We start from the raw sequence: 17,971 nt of genomic DNA, 5'->3' as shown, positions 1-17,971 counted from the left end.
CCCCCTTGGTTTTCCTAAATAGTCAGCAAACTTGATTTGAAAAAGCAGAATGCTACCTTAAATGTTCTTGCCAACAAAGGACCTCCCACGTACCTTATGTGCATCAGTATTATGCAAGATTCTTTGAAATATGTGATAGTAGAACATTTATAATATCAAAGGTTTGGAATGGGAAGGGATCTTGGAGGTCCAGCTCTCATTTTAGAGATCAAGAAACAGACTTGAGAGGAGACTTTCCTAAAAGTCACATGCAGAGCCTGCATTTGATCCCAGGTGCAGAATCCCTCTGGTCATTAACATCAGGTTAAAGATGCTTGCTAAAGATATTCCCTACTGTCATAGCAGCTATTGAATGCAAGGGAAATTCTCTGAATGGTGAGAGTCTTTTAGATCAGTGGCTATCAAACCCAAATAGAAATAACTATACATAGGATTCCTTTCAGTCTGCATATCGATTTAGAAAACCACATTAACATCTGTATTCTAATGTATATTTTATTAAATATTAACCAATTGCATTTTTCTGTTTCTGGCCACACAGGGCTATTTTTGTCACAAGAGTAGTCTAATTATCCTCAGTGCTCAGTGGATGAAGCATGCCTATGGTTCAGCTCATACTATTATTAACCTATAGATTTTATTTATTAATATAATATGCTACTGTGCATTATAAAGATAGTATGTTAGGTGTCCTGAGAGGAAGATAAAGAGATGGGCTTAGGCCTCAAAGGGCTTACCCCAAATAACTACCATATCCTATTGGACCAGGGTCCAACTTTTCTCTAAACATATCCAAGGGTTAGGGTAAGACTTTCCTGGGGGGATGTTCCCTCTTCTAGTGCAACTGCTTTGGATGAACTATTGCTCCCTATTGTGTTTGCCCCTTCTCTGCCCCATAAGAACTGACTTCAGGTGCAAGTGACAGCTATAGCTACTTATTTTCCTTACACAATAATTTATCTGATACCTTAAGTAAATTTCCATTAAGATAATAAATAAGTAAAGCTTCCACTAAGATAATAAAAGCAACTCGAAAACATTTTATTTTCCCAACTACAATTTTGTTACTCATGGCTGTTATAAATACCAGAGGAAACAGGTAGCATTTAAGGTTTCAGTCATCAAAGATGAGGGTGAGCTCCTTTGTGAGGAAGGGGACAATAAAGTAGAGGAAATATGTTAATCTGAAGGGAGGTGCTAATGGTAGGTGCTAATGGTCTAAGAATTCTGAAATTGGTGCTTAACATCACCACCTTCTTACCTATGATGCAAAAGCCTTTAATTCCTTCACAAATTGACTCAGAGGTAGAACTAACACCCATGTTGCACTTTTACTGTAGTACTGGCATGGTGATGATTAATGTAGCTTTCCCTGTGACAAATTTTGCTGTAGTTGTTTCAGTATCGATCAATTCTGGAAGATCTACCTGTAATCGGTACTTCTGAGAGACCTCAATTACCAAGTCATCCTAAGAGAGAATCACACCAATTGAATAGATTTGTTTTTGCAATCTAGAAATAGAATCACTTGGTTTCACACAGTTATCTCTTCCTCATCTTACCTTAGAAACACTAAGGTCACAGTCGCAGACAGAGCTAAGACCAGGAAGTTCAACTTTCATCTCAATATTCAGTGATCTTCCATTCTGATCCTTCACAACTGTCAGCTTATAGTGTGGAGTCTTTAGTGCCTCTTGATGCTCACTACTAGAAATTTCCTCAATTAGACATCCTTGTTTGCTTGGAATATGGTCCTTTGGCAGCAAAAGTTGAGGAATGTTATCTTGACTGTTCACACTACAGTTTCTCAGCTGCTCAAGTGTTAGTTCTTGATGCAAAAAAAAAGGATATATCTCATAATAATTAAAAGATAATAAAATATTCTCTGGTTATGAACATTATATCTAATGTGAGTCCACTTGATAATATATTGTTATTAAGTTAGTTACAGCTATTTTTATTGTACAGTTATTTATATTATAAATAATTTTAAGGGAAATAAATTTTAAAAAGGTCTTGATCATGACCTTCTAGTGTCTTTATAATGACATTTCTAGTTTTCAGCGTTTTGCTTGTCTGTGGTAGGTTTAAACAGTGATATCAAATTCAAATAGAAACAGATTCCTGCAGGCTATATACCAACATTATTCATGTTACATTTTTATTTGTTTTGTTTAACATTTCCCAATTACATTTTAATCTTATGGGGCAGCAATGGAAGTTTTAGGAACTTTTGGCAGGTATGTCTTAAATTGGACAGCTCTGGGTTAAAATAATCTGAACTTCTTCATCTGTTGTTTTAAGAAATAAGATTTGAGTCTAATTTTCATCTGTCTATTTACATACATTAGTTTTTCACTAAAAAGTTCCCTTACCTTTCTTCATTTTCTCACTTAAATCTGTGGAGTCAGTTTGAATTCCCAGAAAATTCTTTTTCATCCTTTGGAGGCTTCCTTTCTTCTTGATTTTGGTTATGGAATAGGAATGGGAAAGTGTAAATTGATATCGATCCTCAATGCATTTCATTGCTAGGTGAATTAGTTGATCCATTTCTATTTCATCATCTTTTGCTGCCTTGAGAACATCAGGGTTGCAGGCAATATCAATGACTGTGTATGATTCTAGGCAGTTCAAACAGTACTAAATTAACAAAGTAATTTCTGTAATGGTAGCATCAGGTAACAAAGTTAACCCAGTAGCAGCCCCAAAAGTATAATTTCCATCATATACTACTACACAAAAAAATTCCCACTAACACTCTGCTTGGGAATTTAAATTTAGTAACTGCTCAAGTATTTTTTGTAAAATGTTTGTATATTTTTTCCAATTACATATAATTAATATTCATTAAAATTTTTCTGAGTCCAGATTCTCTCCCTCCTTGAGAAGACATGCAATTTTGTATATACATGTGCAGCCATGCAAAACATTTTCCTATTAGCCATGTTGCAAAAGAAAACAGACCCCCCAAAAAACCCAAACCCCAAGAAAAATCAAGTTTAAAAAAAGTACACTTCAATCTGTATTTAGTCTCCATCAGTTCTTTCTCTAGAGGTAGCTGGCATATTAAAAATCATAAATCCTTTTAAACTGTCTTGAATCATTGTATTGTTGAGAATAGCTAAGTTATTCACAGTTGATCCTTGTTATAATATTGTTGTTACCATGAAAAATATTCTGGTTCTGCTCACTTCACCTTGCATCATTTCATATTAGTCTTCCCAGGTTTTTCTGAAATTATGCTCATCATTTTTTATGGTACAATAGTATTCCATTACAAATCATATCAAACAACTAGTTCAACCATTCCCTAACTGATGAACATCCCTTCAATTTCTAATTCTTTGCCACCACAAAAAAAGAGCTACTATATTTTTGTAAATATAGATTTTTTTCCTCCTCCTCCAAATCTCTTTAAGGATCCAAATAGTGGTAGTATTTCTGGGTTTTATGGTCCTTTCATAATTGCCTAAGTATTTAAGAAAATTTAGCTAACCAGCTTACATATATTTTGTTGATACTGGAGGTAGCTCTACACTTAATAATACAAAAATTTTAGCTAAAATAAATTTTTGTTGAGTGTTAGTTGCTTCCTGAGAAAAAATAAAAGCCAAGCTTTTATACTCATATACCTGATGTCTCAGATACATCTTCTGGCTTGCCAACACTCAAAGATACAGGATCTGCCTTTGACTGGGGTGCTGGAATCCTCATCCACTGACATAGATTGATGAATAATACTTTTTGTTCTGGTTTCTAGGGGAAAAAATTTCCTTAGGTTTTTATTGTTATTTTGCAGACTACTGAAGAGGCTCCAGGCATCTAGCATTTATCAAATCTCTCCTAAATGTAAATCATACCATCTTAGGTGCTTAGGTGTTGCTTAGGGCTGATTCTGTGTAGTTGATTTGCATAATGCACTTCTATGATTCCTGAGAGTGAAGAGAGAACAAACTGAGCTAGATTAGAAGCCCTTAGAGAACTTGAGTGCGATCAATAGAGGAAGAATACCTCACTTGTAAGGTTGGAAACACTACAAATATAGAGTGAATGATTTCTAAACTAGATCAGAATACTTTCACTCCTTCTCCATGTGAGAACTACAGAGTGTAGACAAGAAAAGTCAATCAACAGAGGAAAACTGAGTCAGTGGATAGTAATTATTATAAAGTAGAAGACAGTAGCATAGAATTCCAGTGGTTCACATAATGAGAACAGTACAGTGCAAGAAAGTCCTAGTTTTTGTACAAGATGAGAATGTGTAAAGAAAAATTGGACTTCAAGCTCTGTCTCTGCCTCTTCTGAGCTCTATGACTTCTAGGAAAGTCACCTAGACCCTCTGAGTTTCCATTTCCTTATCTGTAAAATTCAGATGTCAGGGGTATGTTTGGCTTTTAGACTTTTGACTAGTGGAGATATTTAATCAGATAATACTGAATAAGTACTTGTACATACTTCAGGTTAGGAGTTAGATGATTAAGTCTAATGCTCCTTTCAACTCTAGGATTCTAGAATTCTATGGATCAAGAATGTCCTGTTCCAAGTAAGAATGAGATATCTGGTTTCTTCCCCCTTTGAAGGCACCAAGACTACTTATGATTCTTTAAACTGTTTTCCAACTATTTAAAGGAGTGCAACTTGGATAAAAGATGTAGAAAATCCACTCTTGATCAGTAACATCTTTGGCACTTGACTTTGTTTCTTTTTTCCTTTTCTTTTTTCTTTTTTTTTTAAATAACCCTTTACCTTCCATCTTGGAGTCAATACTGTGTATTGGCTCCAAGGCAGAAGAGTGGTAAGGGCTAGGCAATGGGGGTTAAGTGACTTGTCCAGGGTCACACAGCTGGGAAGTGTCTGAGGCCATATTTGAACCCAGTACCTCCTGTCTCTAGGCCTGACTCAATCCACTGATCCACCCAGCTGCCCCCAGTGACAGTTTCTTATTCTAGGACTATACGTTCCTTGAAGTACTGCCTTGTAATAGAAATAAAAATTTGGGCCACAGAATTATCTCATCTGAAATCTTCCCATCCTCAGGTCCCCTTTCTACACACCAAGATCTTGGTCTGCAGACAGAGCTGTGGCTCTGGGGCAGCACAGTGTCTTTCCCCTTCCTTCAGCTGCTGTTGAATGAACTTCTCATAGTGTTCAGGGTCACTTTCGGCCAAGTCATCTAGGAGATTCCAGAGTTGATTCACTTGAGTGAGCAAACCCTTTGGCGATGATTCCATGATCTGGTTCGAGTGGGTTGACAAATCTGGAAAGATACCCTCCCCGAGGAAAGGTTACTTGGAAGCTAAGTCATAGGTGTAGCATAGGTGAGGTTTTAAATGGTACTCTTGTCTGTATGAAAACTGCACATCCCTTCCCTCTTTTGCGTTACTGTTCAATACTAACTTAGAGCCTTTAACTATAGCATTTTACTTCCCTGCCATGGAGATGGGTGACATTTCCTGGCAGTAAAAATAAAAAAGAAGAAAAAATAGCATTTATAAAAAGTAATATTAAAAATTGTTCATTTCCAATCTCCCTTCTTAGTCCCGTCCCCACTCCCTCCAAAGTCTATCTTCCTTATCCCTAGTCCCACCTGTGGTTGTCATTTGATTCCAAGGAACACGAAGTCCCTGTTACCACCTCCTTTTCTCAGTCGGGGTAAGGGGTACCGCAGAGACTCACGATCAGTATTCTCGGGAATGCCCCTAGATCTTTCCTCCACGTCACACCCGCCCTCGTCCCACGCCACTCTGCCTCTGCCACAAGCTCTGGTTCTAGCCCCTCTGGGTCAGGGACTTTCCTTGTTTTGAGTCTTCCCAAGCCCTAGGTTGGGGGACAGCATCTCTACGCCTGCTCCAGATGTATTCTCTCTCTTTCCCACACTCTTTCCATCCCTAAATCTTCCTGAGAATGAGAGGGAAAGGAAGGGGATTTGGAGCTCCTGACCCACGGCCTCGGTCAACTCGAGGGGGAAGAGACCCTCACCACAGACTCACTGATCAAAAAGCTGACTGCCCTCCCCCCGCGGTCTTGGTTACCAGGGCAACCAGCCGCGGTGCTACCCCTAACTGGGCCCGGAGACCTCCCAGAGTCCTCTTACCCTCTCGCACTCGGTTCCGGGGCCAACCTCTGCTCATGCTAGGTAGGGGGCCTCTCCCGCCCGCCCGGGCCCTGCCTTTTCGGGGCACCTGCTGCACCCCCAATACGCACAGAGCTATATTTCCTTGCTCTTGGCCCAGAGAGAATCTCGGGAACTCTCAGGGGGGCGGGGTTGGGGTGTGTGTGGAAGATGGGAAGAGCACTTCCGAAAGGGAAGCATTTCTCCGGACACAGAGAAGCACTTCCTACTTCCGGCCCGGACTGGAAGGTGGCAGAAGGCTCTTCCCTCCCCTACCTGTCCCGGAACGACAGAGCCCACGGTATGGGGGCGGGTGTGGGTGCGAGGCTGCGGGGCCAGACCAGGCCAGCAAGCCGCGGCATCTCGGCTACTTTTCCATGTAGGGGTCTCAAAGCATCCTCGGCGGAGTTTTTTGGGGAAGGAAGGGATTGGAACTCTGGAGGGGGACGGACCCCGTGGGTGGGTGGGGCGGCGACCCTCCCCTATCCCAGGCCGCCTAGGGAAGGGCGAAGAGTCATGGGGCTAGAGGACCAGGCAGGAGCTCAGCTTCTGGGTTGGAGAGCCTATCTCAAAGGCCCCTCCAAGGCAGTCGGGCCCTGCTCCCACTGTGCAGATGCAGAAACTGAGGCTTAGAGGAAGGAAATCCTTACGGTCCTAAGAGGGGGAGGTTCTTAAGTGGCTGGGTTGGGATTCGAACCAAGCCCAGGACTCAAGATGTAGACCTCGCTCCGTTGCCGCCTTTGATCTCGTGCTCATTGTTTCACGTATCTTAGGAAAGTTTGTAGGACTGTGATTCTGTAGCTCAAACGAATAGATAGATGGGTGATTTTTAGGGCCATGGAGTGGGAACGGGATAGGGTCGGGAAGTTGTGGTTGGGGACTGTACACAAAAGGCAATGAAAACTCTCCCGAACAGAAACCAGTGAAGTCCAGCTGATATATTTAAGGGAAGTCAAATGTCATAGTTGCTAATGACCACCCATCCACACTCACTCTTGCTGATTTTTGCTATCCAGAAAGAGCAGATGGCAAGTAAGGAAGAATGCATTCTGGTCCTGACTTTGGTACTGATTTATTTGCCTTAAAACTCAGGAATTAATATTCTTGAGTAATCAAATTAGATTAGGAATATTTGTCCCTATTTCATGGACTCATGTTGTTGTCAGAACTGGAAAACCCCTGAGGTGAATCAATCTCTACATCAGTAAAATGAGGGAGTTGGATTAGATGATATGTTTCCTTTTAGTTCTAAGTCCTATGATCTTGAATCTAAACCAACTCTTGAGGGAAAGTTACTTGACTACTTCACCAAGGTGTTGTGAGACTCAGGTGAAATGATGGATGTGATAAGTTTGAAAAACCTAAAAATATAGTGTCTTGTAGGAGATATTCTTATGACAGTGTTTCCACATATTTCAGATTAAAGAATGTCCCGGATTCCTCTGGGTAAAGTCCTCCTGCGAAATGTTATTCGACACACAGATGCACACAATAAGGTAGGAGTACAGCATTGCAGTCCCTGGCAGGGCTTCCGTTAGGATTTTGTGTTTTGGTTTAGTGTGAGACACTTGGATTTGTGATATATTGTTTTATAATTTAGAAGATTGTTAGAAGAGGAATATAGAGAGAGAAACATGATTGTGAGACTAGCCAAGAGCTTGGGAGTAGGAGCAACTGGCATCATGCCAGCCCTGATCCTCATGGGGGCTGAATTTGGAGTCTTTCTCATAAGAAATTGCTTTTAACAGTGACTCTCAGACATTTACCTCAGCAACTCCTCCCTTTTCCATCACCCTTTCATTATCATGAGCCCACTATCAGTGAAGTCAGAAGCAGGCTACCTCTAACACTAGGACTCACTCCAGGACCTACAATTCCCTTCACCACTAGATGTGAAAAACACCGTTTCTTCAACCCCCTATAATTATTAAGTCCCTAAACACCAGGTCTCTTGCCATTAGGATCATGTCCAGAAACAGAACTTTAGACACCAGGCCTGACCAGGAGTCATGTGCATGCTCTATATGCAGGGTATCTTCTGGGTGTACACCATTGCCTGACATGTTGGGATGAGGCAAAAGAACTGGTGCTGATTGTGAGTACAGTCAGGGCCCTTCGGACCCCATTACCAGGTATTTACCTTGTAATCTCCTTGCTGGCTTAGCCCTTTTCTTCTATGTTTTTTGAGAGAGTAAAGCCTGAAGTTGTCCTTCATGATCAAAGGACCGGAGTGGGAGGGATCTCTAGTCATTTGTGTTCCCCCATGGCCAGCAAACCTCCCTAATGTAATTTCCACCAAGTTGAAAAACTTTTTGTTTTCTACCACTCCCTTCAGACTTATCATTGTCCATCTCTGCCTTATACCTCTGCAGTTGCTATCCTTCTTTGTCCTTCTCTTCCATACAATTATTAGCTAACTTCCCTTTTGTCAAGTATTCTCCTTTTACGTCCTTCCCATTTTTTTGAACTAAGTGAAACTGGGCTTCTTCTGGAAGACAACCCTCTCCAGTACTGATGGACCTTCTCCTGTGCCCCCAGCATAACAGGCCAAGAAGAGGGTGGGCACATTCTTTGTTCTTCATACCAGCTTTGTCTGTCATTATCATCCAATAGGCTCTCTTCCTTTTGTGAGAGATTCCATCACAGGACATAATGTGAGGCAGCACAGTACAATAGAAAGAATACGGTTTTGGAGCCAGCAATCTTAATTCTGCTTTACTTCTGTTCCTTAATCATTTGTAAAATGAAGGGGTTGGACTCAGTGGCTCTTAAGACTCACGCCAGCCTTAAGTTTATGATCCTGTGATTTCTAATAGAGACCTAATTAAGGTCTCTTCCAACTTTCAAGCTATGGTTCTGAACTCTGAAGACCAAGTTCAGATCTTTGTTAAAATTATCTGCTGGTATCCAATTATTCTCTCCCATTTAAAAAACTGTTACTCCTATCTACTTATAACACATGGGACAATATAAGGCAGCATTGTACAATGGAAAGAACACTGGATTTGGAGTCAAGAAGACTGCTTAGCTTTGTGACCCTGCACAAGTCTCTACCTCTGGGCACCAATTTATTAATCTGTAAAATGAGAGTTGGATTCAGTGACCTTTAATATCCCTTTCAGTTCTAAATCTATCATCATTCATTATTATGCTAATATATTTACATTCAGTACATTTATTATTTGTCACAAAATTTAGTTCTCTACTTTACCCCTACTCTCATACTTTGGAACTTCAATATATATGCTGATGTCTTTTCAAACACTATTTTACCTCTTAGTTGATCAATTTCCTCACCTCCTGTCACCCATATATATAATTTGTTTATTCATTTTAAACCCATACCTTACATCTTAGAATTAATACTGTGTATTAGTTTCAAGACAGAAGAGTGGTAAGGGCTAGGCAATGGGGTTAAGTGACTTATCTGGGGTCACATAGCTAGGAAGTTATGACCTATATTTTTACTTCACTTTAAGTGTAGTTAAAACTCTTGCCATCATCCATAAATGTACAATATTCAGATCCTGAACTCTCAAATTCCACCCGTCTATTTTTCCATTTCTCCCTCTGCCTTATTCCTCCTAGGCCTATTATAAGACCACACCATGACCTCCACTCCTTTCATTCCTCCTTGGTCTTCCAATCTATTACTCTTCTGTCACAATCTTGCTCTGTAGTTAACTATGCACTGTCCTCTCCCTTTGCATCTTTTTGCTGCTCCCATTTTGCTAGGCTCTGTGCCTAGGTTATTTCCATCTTCTACCTTTGCTGTTTCTTCTCCTCTGTTGAATGCTGTTTAAGAAAGTCACACAAATGTAAGTTTAATGATTTCAGTGAGGCTTTTACTCATGAGTTGGGATACTTTTATTCTTTCCTGATTAACTCTTAATCACTTGTTTTGTCTTGGAACCTTCCTATACTAGTCTTGCCTTCCTTCTTGGGGCATAAAGGACTTTACCTCCTACTTAACAGAGAAGATTCAAATCATCTGTATCATCTTTCATGAATTTCCCTTTGTCTTTTTCCACATCTCAGTACCTCACTGTCATCCTCCATCCTGTCCTCCTTTACTCTCATCTCTGGAAGAAGGGCTCCTTCTCAGAAAGGTATCCTTGATCCCACTGCTTCCCCCTTCTCTTTTGGAACTTGCCCTTGAATTATTCTCATTTTTTTCCTCTGTGCAGTTTCTTTTTGGGAAGGACTGTGGTTGTCTCTGGCATTATCTTTTTTATTCTCTAGAAGCAGTATAGCATAGGGATCAAGTGCAGGACTTAACAGCCATCTAACATTAGCTCTGAAGCTTGTTAGCTGTGTGACCCTAGCAGGTCACCTTGCCTCTGTATCTCAGCCGGTGCACTTTCTAAAATAGGTTCTCAGAAATACCAGGCATTTGGTCTTTCTCTGTCTATAGTTGACCAGCTACCCTGGAAGATGGCCAGAAATATACATTATAATGTAATACACTGTAATTGTAGTGTCTTCACAACATTATTTGTCTTCACAAGATTCATAAGAGAAGATATTCTCTTATGATGTATCTGTTCCCTTATTATACACAGTATTATAGTGTCATTTCTGTCAATAACATTTTTATTTGCTGCTTTTCTGGATCATTTTCAGATTCAGGAGGAAACAGATATGTGGAAGATAAGAGAGCTGGAGAAACAGATGGAAGATGCTTATCGGGGGACACAAAGGAGAATATTACCCAGGAGTTCAAGGTGGATTTATAGCTTCCAAAAATAAAATAATGCTCAAGAAGGTTTTCAAAATCACCCACTTGTGTTTAAAAGCATTTTAGTTTTCTCAGGCTAGTGGGAAGAACTCCATAGCCAATTCTTTTTAGTTTTTGAGCATTCTATACATTATGAATTCAAACACATGCATACATTTAGTGACTTGTAGCTATGACTTTTTTTACCTGCAGAGTTTTTTGCATCTATGTATATTGGAAAAGTTGAAATACCTCTATAAACATGGGCAGAATCTTAGGATTCCAGTTTTTATCTTTACTTTTGTATTTTTTGTTTTTCACTAATATCTTGTTATTGTCTTATAGGCCCCGACAGATTTTAATATAAAAAACAAATTTCTTTGGCTAATTTATTCATTAAAAGAGGTTCTGTTTTAATTTGGAAGTCTACTAATTACACGTTTGGTACCACTGTCCTTTTTCCTTTTTTATTCAGTTGCTCAATTCAAAAGGGCATTCCTAATAACAGATTATAATATACTATATCTCTTTTAAATGTAGACACTCCGTGTGTTGATATGGATCACTAGTGAAAAGAGGTTTGCATTCTGATGCAATTCTGAGAGACAATATTAGTGAAGATTAGGTGAAACTAGCAATAGTCCAGAAGTGACACAATTGCTTGTTCTGGGGCTCTACTGTGCACTGGGATTGAGTAGAACAAATGATATATTATTTCCACAATGCACACTGGCAGAATAACCCAGAGAGATCAGACAAGATGATGCCTTTCCTAGAGATGATTCTCAACAAGTACTAGGTCAGTGAGGGCTTCCTTCTGCTTGTTCTGTAAACCCTGTATCATGTCTCAAAAGAAGCCATACAAATTATTTCTCAATCAGAATGTGGGCTTGTTTTCTACCCTAGCCGAATGCGAAGTGATGGTTTCGATGAAGAAAGTCATCGAGTCTACTGGAGGACAAAGCAAGAAATTCCTGGAACGTTTGAGGATGATTTGCTTAGGACTAGATCCTGGAATAAAAGACTATATAATTATGAGGCCAACATGCCAGACAGGTTTGCAATCAAAATACTGTCTTTTGATCATTTTCCTCTTAAAATTTCATTGTGCCAGTGTATATATCATAGATTCATATGATGTTAAAAGTCTGAAGGTCATCTAGGTTAGCCCTTTCATTTGAGAGATGAAGAAATTCCAGACTATAGAGATGATGTGACTTTTTGACAATCATTCAGCCATTAAGTACAAGAGTTGGGACCCAACTCCAGGTCTTTTGATTTCTAATCTAATGTTACTTTTTATTCATCATTTAAGAGTTCCATTTTTTAAAACATCCTTTATGTCTTATGAACTTACTGAATTACTCCAGGGCTCTGTCACTGAGCTGTGCTATTAAAGAGTCATTCAAGGTTCCTCATGGTTTAAAGACTGAAATGTTAACCTGAATATACAGGAACAAAAGAGCCCTTTGTCTATAAATCGGTTCTTCTTGTGCTTCTAAAAAATGTACCTGGTAGGGAGCTAGGCGGTTTAGTGGATTAAGAGCCAGGTCCAGAAACAGGAGACCCTGGGTTCAAATTTGGCTTCAGACTTCCTTTCCTAGCTGTGTAACTGGGCAAGTCACTTAAATCCCCATTGCCTATCACTTACCAGTCTTCTGCCTTGGAGCCAAAACGCAATATTAATTCTAAGATGGAAGGTAAGGGTTTAAAAAAAATGTACCTAATTTAATAATAAGCATGACATGGTAGAATGGAATGTTCACTAGACTGCAAATTAGGAGACCTAGGTTTAAGTCACAGCTCTGCCACTAACTTGTTATAAGACCTTGAGTAAATCTTTCTCCAGTTTTAGATTTCTTATGTCCACATTTGTAAAACTAAAATGGTGGATGATATCTTAAATTTCTTTAATCTATGTAGTCCATGATCCCATGAATTGGCATTGTCATACTTTTTCCCCCCTTCTTTCAGTTCCAGTGTTCTTTTCATATTTAATTTCTGAACATCCAGTGCATTTCTCTAACAGATCCCATTCTGTCATTTTCCAGATGGGGTCACAGTGGATATAAAGAACTATATCCTGAGGAATTTGACACAGACAGGTGAGATCTATAGGTTTATTACTAAAGGGTGGAAAAAAAGTCAGTCTATCTTGACTTATAAATTGTGTTAGTAGAGGTTTTTTGTTCGTTTTTGTTTTTTTGATAAAGGATATGTGAAATCATTTGCCTTTGTCCACTTGGCCGGTCCACTTGACACTTGTAATTACTTCAGTAGGGGAAAACAATGTTTTACTGGCTACTACTCTTGGTTATTTCCAAATGGCCTTGCAATTATTGTGACTTATTTCTTGTAATACTTTAGTAAAGTAGGGTAGTTATTACCCTCATTTTATGGATGAAACTTAAGGCCTTAAAGGCAAAATAAATCACTCTTGACACTTAAGCAACAAACCCTTAAGCAAGTTGGAAATAAAACCCAAACCTTTAGGCTCAGTTCCTCACCTAGGCTATTAACCAGTGCTATTTCTCAAGTCCAAATACAAGATATTAAAACATAAATAAAATGTCATTTCTATGACATAATTTTTTGCTTTATTCATAGTGATCAGCAAGATGCTATTAATGGAAGAAAAACACCTCCCCAGGAAAAGTCATCTACTCATGAGTCCCATAAACGTAAGAGATCAAAGAAATCCCACAAAAAAAAGCAGAAAAAACGATCACACAAAAAACAAAAGAAAAGCAAAAAGGAAGCTACTGATAGAGCTGCAGATTCCTCAAGTGAGTGCTCAGGAGAAACTCAGGTTTCCAGTGATAGGAAAGGGAAACAATCACATAAACGAAAGAAAAAGTCAAGAAAAAAGGCTCCCAAGAAACCGGTTTCTTTCTCAGAGTCAGAAAGTGATTCTTCTCACCCAGATAATTCACCATCTAGTAGTTCTGAGGAAAGTGAGGAAAAAGAAGCCAAGAAAACCAGAAGAAAAAAGGATCAGAAAGGTCACATCACCCCGACAAAGAGGAAGAGTGAGGTACAAGAGAGGACAAGCAAGCGGAAGAACTGGAAAGTGGCTACAGATGAAAAGACAGATGAGAGTTCTGAGGAAGATTAAATAGAGGGAGGCTTCACCTTCTAGGTTTCCCAGGTGACCCTTTAGACTTGATGGATGTGGCAGGGACCCTCTCTTGTTAAAACAAGTGGCCCAAGTGGTGGGAGCTGCCTTATGCCATCCAAATCCTAACCGGTGGATTTTCTCCTATTTGAACCTGTTAAACTTGATCCCCTTTTATTGGTAATGGGGAAGCTGTTAGTTTTTGTAATGAAGGTTTCTTGAAGAGATTATTTTTTGCAATTAGCCACACTGTCTCATGCACACTATTCCCCAAATCAGAGGAAACAAGCCAGTAATCTGTAAACCCCCACAAAAGTGCTGTTTGGGGAAAGCAGGTGTTAGGCCCAAGAGGACAATGTATAGAGATGACTTTACTTTGTTGACTAGCCCCATATGCAAATGGTATGACCCCAAAGAACTGAATAAGGAAATTGTTGTGGGGCCTTATTGTTTATTCACTCCAGATCACCTTCCTCTGACCTTCTTATAGCAGGTGTCATGCCTGGCTCTTCATTCTCAGCCTTGGTGCCTTTGATCCTTAAATATGTATGTTTAGACCCCAATTTGATTTTATATATTGAACTTTTAGTCCTGTTCTGGCTGGCCCAGTATACTTGAGGAAATGGACACAGGAACAAGCCTTTTTCCTTTGCAATAAAAACTCCAGGCAGCTGTCACCAGAAGAGAGTGGGGCTTTCTTGGTACGTTTTCCCACAGGGTAGGGTCTGTAAAACTGCATTCTTTATAGCCCCTGAGCCTAAGACTGAATCAGGTAGTAAAAGTCTCCCAGCTGTATTGCTAAATTTTGCCCGAGTTTAATTTTATGTGAAGGTGTTTTTTTTGTTCATTGTTTTTAGGATGGCCCCGTTTTGAATGGGATCAAATTAGAATCTGGTCATGCTGTTCAGTTGTGGGCTCTGAACAGGATTCAGGACACTGCTTACAGATATCATTTAAATATTTTGTCTTCCCTTGTTTTTGCCTCCAAGTCTGTAAATGAATTCCATATTTCACCTCTAACTAGAAAGTCAGGTCAGCTCCAAAATAATGCAGGTCTCTCAGGGACGTATTTTCCTTCTCCCAGCCTTCTGTGGGTTTCAAAATATACTGGTGCCCAGCAATGAAAGGTAGGCTACTTCATTTGGTTCAGTTGGGACCTGGAGGTATTTCAAATAAGGCCCCAAAGTTTCCTTGGGAGTATGGTTAGGAACAGGGGTAGTGTGTTATATCCTTTCCATCCCCCAAATTCTGTGATTTAATGGATGTAGCTAAACTGCCCCACTTAGAAGAGAACAAGTACTACCTACTTAAGGTATTATATAGCTATTCCTTGATGGGCTAAGAACTAAATTAGGCCTAATCATGGCTCTACTGTTATTGATTGATTCTTTGTGAGGTCCTAAACAAGTCATTTAACCTCTTGTGCCTCATTTTTCCCATCCCTAAAATAGTAATACTGACCTCATTGGGAGTATTGTAGGCAACAAGCAACAAAGTAATGGGAGACACCTTAAAACTATAGAATATAATCGTATGAAGTTTCCACATAATATCCAAGATTCTGTAGACATGAGTTACTCCTAAAAGCCTCTGTACAAAATAGGATTCTATAGTCTACAGAATATAGTCTAACCTTCAAATACATCTTTGGGCAAAAACCCTCCATCCGCTGGTTAACCAGTAGGTGCTACCTTTTTTTTTGGACATCTGTATGACTTGCTAATTCTTCTGGCTTTATTTATGTACTCTTGACCAACTATCACTAAATGCCAGTTCTTATCAGTAATTTTTGAAGGGAAGGAGTACTTGGTAGAGATTTTAGAGGTAAGAGAGATTCTAAAATGACAATCCCTTATCTTAAAGCAACAGTATTTTCTGTGGTCATCTAGGCAATAGGATCCTAACTGGTATTTTTCAGTCATTTTTTCAACATTTGTTTTTTGCACCAAGCTTACATTAGGCACTTGATGAGTTAGGAGAATCTCCTTAACTTTGTACTTTCATGTGAGCTGAGAACTTTTTCTCATACTAGCAACTTTGCCTCCTTTTCTAGTTAATGTGTCTGCTACAGCCAAGATTTTTTTTTTTTTGGTCATGTTTACTCTGATTACTTGTATGTAGGCATATGGGAGTTAAAGGGCTATCTTTGCTCTCCACTGCCTTCTAAACTCCAAACTTTGCTTTCCTAAGGCCTTATTTGGCTTCTAAAGTTCTTCCAGTCCCCGAGTGAAAGGCTCAGGTTGGCTTTTAAATCCAAGATCTCCCATTTGCACTACCAGCATTGGAATCCATTTTTTTCTTTGATAAATGTTTTAGGATTTTCAACCAGTCAGGGATCTCTTAAACCCTGAGGTAGAATTTTTTTTTTAAATAAAGCAATTAAGACCAGGGTTGGGGGAGTAATATTTATCAAATAAATGATGTAATACAATCTGGAATTACAAAATTCCAAATAAAGAAATTTCACTTTTTGAACATCTCTTGTTATTTTTAAAATACTATGTAGCTCAAAGTTGATATGATCATAGTTTCATCACCCTTTCACAAAAGATGTCTGCCATGGAATATAACCTGTTCCATTATAGATTTTTTTTTCTTCCATTAATTTCCCCCCCTTTAGTGTGGAGATAAAGGTTAGCCTACTGGCTCCCTTTCTGCACAATCTGAGCAAATCGGCTTGTGATGGTAAGAGTAGTATCAATGAATCGGTCCACACAACTGGCAAGGCAATTTTCAGTTCGAGAATCTAGGCGGCTTCCCGGTTTTTCCACACATTTATCCCAGCATAAATCCATGAAGTGGTGTACCTGAGGAGGAAAGTAGTTATTATAGTACATATAGTACATATAGAGGTACATTGGACAGGTAGTATTTTTCTGCTCCCCATTTTTACCACACTTTGAACCTGAGTAATCTTTGATACTTCCCTTTCCTTTACCTTCTGTATTTCCTATCAGTCCTTTAAAATGTCTCTCAAACTTATACCTGCATTTACACAGTCACCTATCTAGCCCAGATCCTTGACTTCATGCCCAAATTACTGGAATAGTTTCTATTTCCCTATTCCCAATATATTCTGCATATTGCTGCTATTCTAAAACCTTGCTTCCCTCAAGTCACCTTTTGTTCAAGTATAAGGCAATTACCTACTGGAAAGCCTGATATAGATACTGTATTTGAGGATTTAGGTTTTGAATCCAAGGGTAGTATTTTCAAGGAACTACCTCTTTCCCCCTACAGCACCCAGCATTAGGTGTGGCAGATTAACGAACCCCCTTTTTTTTTTAAACCCGTACAAAGCTGAAGAGTGGTAAGGGCTAGGCAAAGATGGTTAAGTGACTTACCCAAGGTCACACAGTAAGTATCCGAGGTCACATTTGAACCCAGGACCTCTTGCCGATGGGCCTGGCTCTCAATCTACTGACCCATCCAAATGCTCCCTTTGAGCACTTCTTAATTGATTTTCCCCAGATAACTTTCCTCTATTTTAAAATATCTGACACCTACAGGTTGTGAAAGACATCTTTTCGACTCCAAACCTGAAAATTATGCTTCTATAACTTATTGCCTGTATGATCTTGGGCAAGACATTTCCTCTCTGGAGCTTCATTTGATTAAATCTGCCTCTACAACTCTCACAGGGAGATGCACCGTACCAAAGCTCCGATTTCTTCCTCCATCCCCCACCCCCGTAAAGACGCGACGTCTTGCCCCTCTGCCCTCCCCATTCCCTTGGGCCTTTAGACTTCGGCCTCTACCCGGCACGTTCAATCACGTAGGGCTCGGGCCTGAAGCAGTGGTCTCTCTGCCGGTAGCCCCGGCACTGCAATACTAGCCCCGAACCCTTCCGGAGTCCTTTATTCCCCAGTCCTAAATCTCGGCACCTGTGCAGTGAACTGCGCCTTCTGCTGTTCTACCGCCACCAAACGCTGCAGTTCGGCCTCATCGGCTTCGGCCAATTCCGCCATATCCACTAATCCGGTGGGCGTCCGACTTCTTTACCAACCAGCGTGAACACACACCGGCT

At 39.8% G+C, this 17,971-nt stretch overlaps 3 protein-coding genes across 8 annotated transcripts; 1 reads left to right on the top strand and 2 right to left on the bottom strand.

The window, feature by feature from the left end:
- Nucleotides 1–1,020: 1,020 nt before the first annotated feature.
- On the bottom strand, nt 1,021–6,273 carry PIH1D2 (PIH1 domain containing 2). Of its 4 annotated transcripts, none has more exons than XM_007494829.3 (6): nt 6,095–6,273; nt 5,055–5,257; nt 3,633–3,756; nt 2,376–2,621; nt 1,563–1,828; nt 1,021–1,469 (listed from the first exon to the last, which is right to left on the bottom strand). In XM_007494829.3, the coding sequence occupies exons 1-6, from the start codon at nt 6,129–6,131 to the stop codon at nt 1,332–1,334; spliced, it is 1,014 nt and encodes a 337-aa protein (XP_007494891.1). In that variant the 5' UTR covers nt 6,132–6,273; the 3' UTR covers nt 1,021–1,331. The 4 variants fall into 4 exon arrangements, with proteins under 4 accessions (XP_007494891.1, XP_007494892.1, XP_007494893.1 ...); XM_007494830.2 differs by having other exon boundaries at nt 5,588–6,168; XM_007494831.2 differs by lacking the exon at nt 6,095–6,273 and adding an exon at nt 5,588–6,040 and having other exon boundaries at nt 5,055–5,270.
- A 12-nt stretch (nt 6,274–6,285) lies between these two features.
- Nucleotides 6,286–16,419, top strand: NKAPD1 (NKAP domain containing 1). Of its 3 annotated transcripts, XM_056794410.1 has the most exons (7): nt 6,355–6,413; nt 7,532–7,608; nt 8,143–8,244; nt 10,736–10,836; nt 11,736–11,885; nt 12,881–12,934; nt 13,437–16,419. In XM_056794410.1, exons 4-7 carry the CDS (start codon nt 10,754–10,756, stop codon nt 13,942–13,944), a joined length of 795 nt encoding a protein of 264 aa, XP_056650388.1. In that variant the 5' UTR covers nt 6,355–6,413; nt 7,532–7,608; nt 8,143–8,244; nt 10,736–10,753; the 3' UTR covers nt 13,945–16,419. The 3 variants fall into 3 exon arrangements, with proteins under 3 accessions (XP_007494895.1, XP_056650388.1, XP_016289345.1); XM_007494833.3 differs by lacking the exon at nt 8,143–8,244 and having other exon boundaries at nt 6,286–6,413; XM_016433859.2 differs by lacking the exon at nt 8,143–8,244 and having other exon boundaries at nt 6,378–6,491.
- Nucleotides 16,336–17,966, bottom strand: TIMM8B (translocase of inner mitochondrial membrane 8 homolog B). Its single transcript, XM_001381281.4, has 2 exons — nt 17,829–17,966; nt 16,336–16,751 (listed from the first exon to the last, which is right to left on the bottom strand). The coding sequence occupies exons 1-2, from the start codon at nt 17,910–17,912 to the stop codon at nt 16,584–16,586; spliced, it is 252 nt and encodes an 83-aa protein (XP_001381318.1). The 5' UTR covers nt 17,913–17,966; the 3' UTR covers nt 16,336–16,583.
- Between the last annotated feature and the right edge of the window lie 5 nt (nt 17,967–17,971).

The sequence above is a fragment of the Monodelphis domestica genome, chromosome 4 (assembly GCF_027887165.1).
Source record: "Monodelphis domestica isolate mMonDom1 chromosome 4, mMonDom1.pri, whole genome shotgun sequence".
Classification (NCBI taxonomy): Eukaryota; Metazoa; Chordata; class Mammalia; order Didelphimorphia; family Didelphidae; genus Monodelphis; species Monodelphis domestica.
The sequence above is the reverse complement of the archived record's forward strand: the minus strand, read 5'-3'. Positions and strand labels throughout refer to the sequence as shown.

Bases quoted from the DNA above. Each gene is read 5' to 3' on its own strand.
- PIH1D2 (XM_007494829.3), bottom strand. From the start codon at position 6,131: ATGAGCAGAGGTTGGCCCCGGAACCGAGTGCGAGAGG. The intron at 3,757-5,054 runs GTGTGTAGAAAG...TTTTTCCCCTAG, and splicing joins GTCTGCAGACCAAGATCTTG to AAACCAGAACAAAAAGTATT. The intron at 1,829-2,375 runs GTAAGGGAACTT...TTTTGCATCAAG, and splicing joins AAGTGAGAAAATGAAGAAAG to AACTAACACTTGAGCAGCTG.
- NKAPD1 (XM_007494833.3), top strand. From the start codon at position 7,540: ATGTCCCGGATTCCTCTGGGTAAAGTCCTCCTGCGAAATGTTATTCGA. The intron at 10,837-11,735 runs GTGGATTTATAG...TTTCTACCCTAG, and splicing joins ATATTACCCAGGAGTTCAAG to CCGAATGCGAAGTGATGGTT. The intron at 11,886-12,880 runs GTTTGCAATCAA...GTCATTTTCCAG, and splicing joins GAGGCCAACATGCCAGACAG to ATGGGGTCACAGTGGATATA.
- TIMM8B (XM_001381281.4), bottom strand. From the start codon at position 17,912: ATGGCGGAATTGGCCGAAGCCGATGAGGCCGAACTGCAGCGTTTGGTG. The intron at 16,752-17,828 runs GTGCCGAGATTT...TTTCCTCCTCAG, and splicing joins AGGCGCAGTTCACTGCACAG to GTACACCACTTCATGGATTT.